The 10,000-nt window shown below is 44.1% G+C and overlaps 1 protein-coding gene across 16 annotated transcripts in view; it reads left to right on the top strand.

Annotated features, from left to right (window-relative positions):
- The window catches only part of LOC125036756, a 79,305-nt gene that overhangs the window by 28,447 nt on the left and 40,858 nt on the right, over positions 1 to 10,000 (top strand). For all 16 annotated transcript variants that reach the window (XM_047629627.1, XM_047629623.1, XM_047629624.1 and 13 more), the window contains 3 exons: positions 5,659 to 5,777; positions 7,002 to 7,230; positions 9,614 to 9,889. In XM_047629627.1, the coding sequence (XP_047485583.1) occupies positions 5,659 to 5,777; positions 7,002 to 7,230; positions 9,614 to 9,889 (624 nt within the window). The remainder of the gene's footprint in view (positions 1 to 5,658; positions 5,778 to 7,001; positions 7,231 to 9,613; positions 9,890 to 10,000) is intronic.

The following is a 10,000-nucleotide window of genomic DNA, read 5'->3' as shown; positions in this document are numbered from 1 at the left end:
TTATATCAAATCGACATTTTGTGCAGTCTGTGCTCCTCGCCTCCTCACAGATAGAGGAGGGAGGAAGCGTCGCCGTTTCTCTAACCCATTTACACGCGAAATAGGCATCTGCGGCCTCCTGGCAGCCCACTCTGCTCTCCCGATATTAGTCGTTATTGTCCCTAGATGACTCGGGAGAAGGAGGTCTGTCCTGAATAATGTCCCGGCCTTTCCGGCTGCGCGCGCAACCCCTCGCGCCTTCTGCCTCTTGCTGTTTACCCAGAGTTTACCTGAATAATCCGAGGTTTTTCAATGTTCTGTGATTGGATGCCGATTCTTATCGTAGGTTACAAGTTCGGAAATTGTACGTACGAGGAGGGAGGGAGGGAGGGTGGAGGTATTAAAGAGCAAGACGACAGCAGCTGATACACCGAGTTTTCCTCTTGGCCTTTGAGAAGCACGTCTCCTTCGTCTCTCGTCTCCTTCGTGGCAATAGTGCATTGTTTTGTTTTCCTTATCCTGATTATTTTTTTCGTCAAATAGCCTTCTTTACGCATTTTCCTTGTTTTTAAACAACAGAGGACGTGTATATGTAGTTCTATCGGCCTCTCTCAATTCACTATTGAGAGGTTATATGGCAGTGTCACCCTTGCCCGATTGAATGCCCTTCCTAATCAACCGCGGTTCGGCACGCTAACACCTGTGCCACGGCGGTGACTTCCCTTACGACTTCTCAAGGCGATATTTCGTTTTCTCGGACTCGAGCCAGCAGTCAGAGCGCAAGCATTTTTACGACCGCCGCGACGGGGAATTGAACTCGGGATCACGAAGGTCGGAGTCCAGTGCTCTAACCACTGGACCATCGCGGCAGTGTGTATATGTGTGTGTGTGTGTGTATATATATATATACATACATACATATATATACATACATATATATACATATATATATACATACATACATATATATACATACATATATATACATATATATATATATATATATATATATATGTGTGTGTGTGTGTGTGTGTGTGTGTGTGTGTGTGCGTGTGTGTGTGTGTGTGTGTGTGTGTGTGCATGTGTATATGCGTGTATGTATGTATATATATATATATATATATATATATATATATATATATATATATATAATATATGTATGTATATACATATATACATATATATATACACACATATACATATATATACACATATATACATATATATTTATATGCATATACATGTACACACACACACACACACACACACATACACACACACACACATATATATATATATATATATATATATATATATATATATATATGTATATATGTATATATGTATATAAATGACTGCCACGATAGTCCAGTGGTTAGCGCACTGGACTCCGGCCCTTGTGGTCCGGGTTCAATTCCCCGTTGCGGCAGTCGTAAAAATGCCTGCGCTCTGACTGCTGGCTCGAGTCCGAGAAAACGAAAAAAAAAAAAAAAAAAAAAAAAAAAAAATATATATATATATATATTTATTTATATATATATAAATATATATATTTATATATATATATATATATATATATATATATATATATAAAGTGTGTATGCGCGTGGCTTCCACTCGCCCATCGGCCGCGTCGTGCGCTGTGGGCGCGCTACCGCCCGTGCAAGGGCACTCGTGGGCGGTTCAGGATATAATAAGATTGCTGGATCTCCGCCGGGAAGTCCGCGCCTCCTCCTCTACTCCCTTCTCTACTTCCTTTCTTTTTCTCTTCGTGTCCTCCTCGGTTTGTTCCACTCCCAGTCTCTCTCTCTCTCTCTCTCTCTCTCTCTCTCTCTCTCTCTCTCTCTCTCTCTCTCTCTCTCTCTCTCTCTCTCTCTCTCTCTCTCTCTCTCTCTTTTATTTTTCCTTCTTTCTCTCTCGTCCTCACCCTTCTCCTCCACCTCCTTTTCCTTCTCCTCCTTCTCCTCCCCCCCCCCCCCCACTTGTGATCGTTGTCGCCATCTCCCTCCTTCGCGTCGCGTCCGGGGGCCGCGGGGCCTGCCAGGCCTCCAGGCACGGGCGCTATCAATCATCGTCCGAGCGAGCTAATTCCTCCTCCCGCCTCGCCCTGGCCTGCCTCGGTCTCCCACCACGCCGTCGCTCGGAGCGGCTGGAGCACCCTCGTGTAGGGCGGATAGCTAGACGCCTTCGCATAAGGGTCGCTTAAGGGTAATGGTTGAAATGATGATATCAAATATCAAACTTATACTGATGATGTTAATGATACTTATGATTTTAATGACTCGGTGGTCGAGTGGTTAGAGCGACGGACCCAAAGACGGTCACGACAATCAGTTCGAGAGTCCGTCACCGGCCGGCGCATTGTTCCCTTGGGCAAGGAACTTCGCCTCGATTGCCTGCGGGTAACCCCCAGCCACTGGGGGCACAAGCAAGTGCAACTCAGTGCCAACCCCAAGCCCGAATAAAAAGGGAAGGATTGTAGGATGGCACTCGGCGTAAAACAAGCCAGAACTATGATGCGGATCATTCCGCTGCGGCGACTCCTGAAGGGAGACGCCGAAAATAGAAGATTGCGTCCTTGAATACAGATCACAGTAAATGACAATACAGTATATCAAAGCCAGCAGTACGGCGCACTTCTGACTGAATAAATATTCGCGCGTGCAGTCACACATGGAGTAAGGGGCGCCCTCTGCTGGTGCCGAGAATGTAGTATTTGGTGGGCGTGGCGACCAGGCGACGGGGGTGAATGCGCCGCCGGGCGCTGTGAGGGTCACCTATATTATTAATGGGTGACTTCTTCATTCCTTTTCTGGAGTAGCCGAGATGTCACTACCACTCTCAGCATGTTACAACTGCTTGAGCACCTGCTTGCATTATCATGTACGCCCGCACGATGGCTACGTTGATCTCCTTCTTTATCAAGTGCTTGTAGATTATTCTCTACGATCTCTTACGAGAGGGCGCTGTTTTACGATAATATGTTCTCCCGGAATGACGCAAGCTCACAGGCCACCGCGGTTTTGGCACAGAGCCACTCCTGAATAATTCATTCGGGAGGCGAGGCTACGCACCTATTATCTCCGTTCTCTCTCTCTCTCTCTCTCTCTCTCTCTCTCTCTCTCTCTCTCTCTCTCTCTCTCTCTCTCTCTCTCTCTCTCTCTCTCTCTCTCTCTTCTCTCTCTCTCTCTCTCTCTCTCTCTCTCTCTCTCTCTCTCTCTCTCTCTCTCTCTCTCTCTCTCTCTCTCTCTCTCTCTCTCTCTCTCTCTCTCTCTCTCTCTCTCTCTCTCTCTCTCTCTCCTCTCTCTCTCTCTCTCTCTCTCTCTCTCTCTCTCTCTCTCTCTCTCTCTCTCTCTCTCTCTCTCTCTCTCTCTCTCTCTCTCTCTCTCTCTCTCTCTCTCTCTCTCTCTCTCTCTCTCTCTCTCTCTCTCTCTCTCTTCTCTCTCTCTCTCTCTCTCTCTCTCTCTCTCTTCTCTCTCTCTCTCTCTCTCTCTCTCTCTCTCTCTCTCTCTCTCTCTCTCTCTCTCTCTCTCTCTCTCTCTCTCTCTCTCTCTCTCTCTCTCTCTCTCTCTCTCTCTCTCTCTCTCTCTCTCTCTCTCTCTCTCTCTCTCTCTCTCTCTCTCTCTCTCTCTCTCTCTCTCTCTCTCTCTCTCTCTCTCTCTCTCTCTCTCTCTCTCTCTCTTCTCTCTCTCTCTCTCTCTCTCTCTCTCTCTCTCTCTCTCTCTCTCTCTCTCTCTCTCTCTCTCTCTCTCTCTCTCTCTCTCTCTCTCTCTCTCTCTCTCTCTCTCTCTCTCTCTCTCTCTCTCTCTCTCTCTCTCTCTCTCTCTCTCTCTCTCTCTCTCTCTCTCTCTCTCTCTCTCTCTCTCTCTCTCCTCTCTCTCTCTCTCTCTCTCTCTCTCTCTCTCTCTCTCTCTCTCTCTCTCTCTCTCTCTCTCTCTCTCTCTCTCTCTCTCTCTCTCTCTCTCTCTCTCTCTCTCTCTCCTCTCTCTCCTCTCTCTCCTCTCTCTCCTATCTCTCTCTCTCTCTCTCTCTCTCTCTCTCTCTCTCTCTCTCTCTCTCTCTCTCTCTCTCTCTCTCTCTCTCTCATGTATATCTGCATATTCATGTACACACACACACATATATATATATATAAAGTGTGTATGCGCGTGGCTTCCACTCGCCCATCGGCCGCGTCGTGCGCTGTGGGCGCGCTACCGCCCGTGCAAGGGCACTCGTGGGCGGTTCAGGATATAATAAGATTGCTGGATCTCCGCCGGGAAGTCCGCGCCTCCTCCTCTACTCCCTTCTCTACTTCCTTTCTTTTTCTCTTCGTGTCCTCCTCGGTTTGTTCCACGTCCAGTCTCTCTCTCTCTCTCTCTCTCTCTCTCTCTCTCTCTCTCTCTCTCTCTCTCTCTCTCTCTCTCTCTCTCTCTCTCTCTCTCTCTCTCTCTCTCTCCCTCTCTCTCTCTCTCTTTTTTCCCTCCGTCTTCGTCTGTCTTTCACTTCCAATTTCACTTTCTTTTAATACTAATGACTCCCTTCTGCAGGAGGCTGCTTTGTTAGGAAAGGGAAGATAAGATAAGATGAGAGAAAAGGGCTAAAAAACGGATATTGCAATAGGACGAATCCTCGAAATAATATTTATAATAAGGAACCCACGTCCGTTAAACCTAAAAAAATAACGACTTGCCAAATTTCTACCTAGACGTCAGGCGAAGATGCAAGGGAATCCTGGGGGGCTGATCCAAGGGGTCTCAGGGGCTTGACCTAAGGGGATCTCCTCCCCTGGGTGTTTCTCCGAGGCGAAGTTGAACGCGAGAAGTCGGTGGTGACTGGCTGGATGCAACTTGGTCAAGTAACATCGTTGCATTTCAAATCGTTATTACTAATCGGTGAATTGAGTCCCGTGGGTTTTTCTGCCAAAGCTATCCTGACAGACTAAGAGGGTACGATGTACTCTTAATTACCACTGAGGTGAACGAGCGACGGAGACACATCCGAGAGGCCTGGCGGCCAGGCACACGCGGGGGCGAAGGTGAGGCGAAAGGAAGAGAGAAAAGGTGATGAAGAGTGGGCGGCAAGAATGCGATAGGGAGGAAACTGATTTTGATTAAGATTACACACACGTGCACTCCCACGCGCGCACACACACACACACACACACAAACACACACACACACACACACACACACACACACACACACACACACACACGCTAGGAGGCCTCGGATCTCGAAGGGCGTGGCGGCCAGGCACACGCGGGGGCGAAGGTGAGGCGAAAGGAAGAGAGAAAAGGTGATGAAGAGTGGGCGGCAAGAATGCGATAGGGAGGAAACTGATTTTGATTAAGATTACACACACGTGCACTCCCACGCGCGCACACACACACACACACACACACACACACACACACACACACACACACACACACACACACACACACACACACACGCTAGGAGGCCTCGGATCTCGAAGGGCGTGACGGAGTCTCACGCTCATCTCTCGCGATCCGGCTTTTAAGATTCATCATATTCGGTCTGTTTTTCGTAGGGTATTTTCCCACATCCTCGCGCTCACATGAACTTCTTTTTCAGATTATCGCATGAAAAGAGGAGTGGCAGGCACAGTAAGTAAAAGAGCAACAAGAACAAGTCCGAATTGTGCGGGAGACTGAATCCTCTGTTTTTTCCTTCGCAGGGGTGTGCTTGCAAAACGGAGACGCGGAGCACATCACGGCCATACTCGGAGAGTCCGTCATACTCAACTGCGCGGTGTCGCACCCCAAGATTCCCTACATTATTCATTGGAAGAGACAGGTAAGGCGCCGGCTGACCGAGTCACGGACTGAATTCAAACACTGGGCTTTTGACTGTGTGTGTGATTTTGTGTAGTGCTCAGTAAAGATACAACAAGTGTATGTACATGTTATTTGCAATTATGTGGATGGGTATTTACACGGAGTAAACGGAAAGCTCAGCATGGGACTTTGAGGCCCATGCTGAGAGTTTCCAAACACCGTATAGAATTAAAATAGTGTAAACACGGCTTTTTCGTATTTTCCGTGAATGAACTCAGTCGCTAAATACACTTAATTGCTTATGCAAAGGAGTTGTTATGTATTCATAGCCAATATGATTAAGGCTACATTCGGACTCGCTCGGCCCGTTCGAGGAGGAACTCGAGTTGGCACCTTTACGCTGGCGTTTTAGTGCCTTCGTGCTGCTCTCTCTCTCTCTCTCTCTCTCTCTCTCTCTCTCTCTCTCTCTCTCTCTCTCTCTCTCTCTCTCTCTCTCTCTCTCTTTCTCTGTATATATATATATGTATATATATATATATATATATATTAATGAAAATCTTATTTTACTCCGCAATGTTTTTTCGCTTTTCTTCTCTTTAATTTTCACTTTTAACTGTTCTAAAAGTTGTGTTCATCCGCCAAATAGGCGTTGCCATTGTGCATAAATCTACGGTCGGCAGCTTTCGCATTTCATTACTTTCCTCGCCCTCCGTCTGTGATGCACCTGTCGTTCGTTTACCCAAATGTCTTATATTGGAAGCCGTTTTTTTCAGTTAAAAAATTAATATCAAAGGAAGTACATTTATACTGATTCACAAATACATTGATTTACACGCCAAATTCCAGATCAGTTTCACTTGGCCATTCCAAATTCTTTTATTTTACAGTTATATATAATCCTCTTAGTAGCTGACATGAGTTGACCTCCGCTCGAGTCAGTTGTAGCACCTGTCTGTAGACTGGTCCATGACAGAGGCGCATGTGCCGCTCACACTTTTATGGCTGACCAGTTGTGGGTTTAATGTGTAGGGATCTGAGAGGCTTTTTTTGTTGTGAGGAAAGGAAAAAGCACGCAGTGTTCTGTTGTGTATGTGTGTGTGCGAAAAGTGAGATGTTATGGGTGTCTGTGCGCCTTTCTGCTTTGTATCACCTGATGCCGCGTGTTCTACTCGGCCTTTCAGCCCCGCGTTACATACATCATGACCAAAGCTTCAGCCATTAATTCCAAGCTTTCCCTCAACAGCACCACAAGATTCCCATCTACATCTGGTATGAGGGTTATGATCCCCACGTGGAGGACACGTACAAAGGGCGTGCGTCCAGGGTGTCGCAGGACACCACGTACGGCCTGGCCTCCCTCAACCTGACCAACGTCAGGGAGGACGACCAGGGCTGGTACGAGTGCAAGGTCTTCTACCTGGACCGGACTGGATCCCCCGACAACGGAACGTGGATTCATTTAGATGTTCATGGTGAGTGAGGTTCCAAAAGACGTGGAGGGCAGACATGCCAAACAGTGCATGTTAACAGAACGCTGGACTTGGTGACCAGAGGGGCCAGGTAAAACACTCATTAGTCATGGTCATAACCACCATATTTATACCAATACCACGATATTTTTACTCCTACTAAAAGTGTATTGCTTGTATCGGCATGCAATAGTAACTAGTAATTTAAGTACAGGGATGTCTAATTCTTAGCAAACACTTTCCTGTCATCTTTATCTGTCAGTACCGGCTGAGTCTGATACGTACAAATGGCATCGGTAATGACAGTAAGTAAAGTAAGTTGTGTCCAACGCCAACGAAGTTATCTGTGGATTCTTAGTTACTGTCTCATTATGGGGACCATCCTACATGAGGTACAAGTATAGAGAATTAAAACAGTTGGAAAACTCTTACATCTAAAGAATTTCCTATAGTCAAATCAGGGTTTTTATTCACAGCGATCGAATCTCGTTTTTGATGGTGAATCAGCTTTTTCCATCGGAAACGACAGGTTCAGGAGATACTCCTTTCCCATTAAATGTTCCTGGAAAGTAACGGTTTTCGTATTTCAAATTACATAATCAGCGAAGCGAATTCCTGACAAACACCAAGAAAGGATAATAAATATCGGTAAGAAGGTTGTGGTGTGGCGTGCATAACTCTACGGGGGACGCCCCGTTTTTCACTCAAGTTATTGTGCACTTTCGTGATTTCGTTTTTTTTATTGGACCGTTCATTACAGGTGAATAAAACCATAAATATTGTGAAAAACTCTTTCGTGCACGCACCTTGGTTCTCTTTTCCTGTCACGTAAAAGGCTAACTAAACTTTGTGTACTTTTTTCTTGGCCCGATAAACTGAGAGCTCTCATCCCGGACAGGAGCCTCCATCATCAAATCCAAAAAGGACTTTACTAAGCCAGTTGCGTTAGGGATATGACCCTTTGTATAACAAAATTTAATGGTACTGGAATAAAGTAATATAAATAACCCATGGTCAACAAAAAAAAAAGGCTCGTCCTTGGTTACTTCGCAAAATTAAAAACAATAAAGCCTATTTCTTGTGCAGTATATGTTATCAGCCTATGGGTTAGCCGTCACGTGGGCGCGACCGAGAGGCGTAAGGCCCCCTACTCTGTGCTATGACCCGCCCTATGCCTGCCCATCTCTTGTTTACCCTTTAGTCTCATTAAGAAGAGAATATACTAAAAATGAGGCTTTAAGAAGCAAGAGTTTTTTTCAAGAAAATGAAACCAGTGCCATATGCACAGCCCCCCCCCCCCCCCCATGCAATATTGTAATGATTTTTTAAATATGTGAATGATATCCCCCCCGAGTTTTGAGAAATCTTTTACCTAAAAATAGAATGGTGTGATTTTGAATTCTTACCCTAAAATATATTGAAATAATTGAAAAAAATAAATGAATGGTTACAAAAATGAAGCCAACGAAAATTACCACATTTTTGACTCAATATATCATTTTGGAATTTTGGCAGGAAAAAAAACTGCTGAAGTAACTTCAAATCCAGTTGCATTATTGGAAAGTCAAAATTCACAGTATCATGAAATTTCTATTTTCATTACAGTTATTGTTATTGTTATCATCTTTGTTATTTCTTTTAGCAGTGTTACCATCATTGTTGTATTATCATTATTATTATTATTGTTATTATTAATATTGTTATTACTTTTATTACAAATTCTCTTATTTTTTTCTGAGATTTTATTTGTAGAGGGAAGGATTTGCTAATTTGAGGGAAATTTGTTAGGAAATTAAAGGAAAAATATTTTCAATTACATTATTAGAATTTTTTTAGGAGTATATATTCTACTTCTCATCTCAGATATAATTGAGTTATTTCATACACAAGGGAGATTTATGGAAAAAAAAACAATTCTATTTAGGAGATATCTAATTTTGACATCAGAAGTTGCATAACAAAATTAAACAACATACATGAAGTTTTTCTTCAAGACAACATTTTTTGAGCAAAATTTTTATATTACCTCATCCCTCCCCAAGAGGGTCCCTTCAAAATAGAAAATACAACATACATATTAGCCAGATATATGAAGGTCAATGAGTGGCACTGGGGTGCAGCTCCCCAGGGGGATGTTGGCAGTCATAAGAAATTTCACTTAGTTTTATATTTTAACATACGTCATGCTAAGTCTAGGGTGTATGCATGTGCTGATGTGTCTTATATCAGATGGAGGGACAAATCAAACATTCAAGTTGATGAAGTTAAGACTGTACTATTCCAATATTACAAAGAAACATATGCTGTTGTATGCTTCATTCTGAGTCTGTATATGGAGAAGCTATGACAATTTCTCTTTATTTTTTTTTTATTTTTTTCCCCACAGCTCCGCCTCGGTTTACAACAACACCAGATGATGTTACTTATGTTAATATTGGTAACTCTATCATCCTTAATTGTGAGGCGGAGGGAACCCCCAAGCCAGAGATATTCTGGTTCAGAGATGATGAGCCTGTAGTACCCTCTGACAGTGTTGGCATCTTTAATGATGGCACAGAGCTTCGAATCAACAAGATCAGAGACCAGGATATTGGTGACTATGTCTGTGTAGCACGTAATGCTGAGGGACGAGTGCACCATGAAGCCAAAGTTGTTATTGCTGGTAAGTATGATATATATATTTGTAGGTAATGTTTTTCATTTGAATATTTAAACAAAATATTCACTTTTGTATTTACGTGACAGAGCAATGATTAGAGCTATTAGATCCATG

The sequence above is a fragment of the Penaeus chinensis genome, chromosome 21 (assembly GCF_019202785.1).
Source record: "Penaeus chinensis breed Huanghai No. 1 chromosome 21, ASM1920278v2, whole genome shotgun sequence".
NCBI classification, from domain to species: Eukaryota; Metazoa; Arthropoda; class Malacostraca; order Decapoda; family Penaeidae; genus Penaeus; species Penaeus chinensis.
The sequence above is the reverse complement of the archived record's forward strand: the minus strand, read 5'-3'. Positions and strand labels throughout refer to the sequence as shown.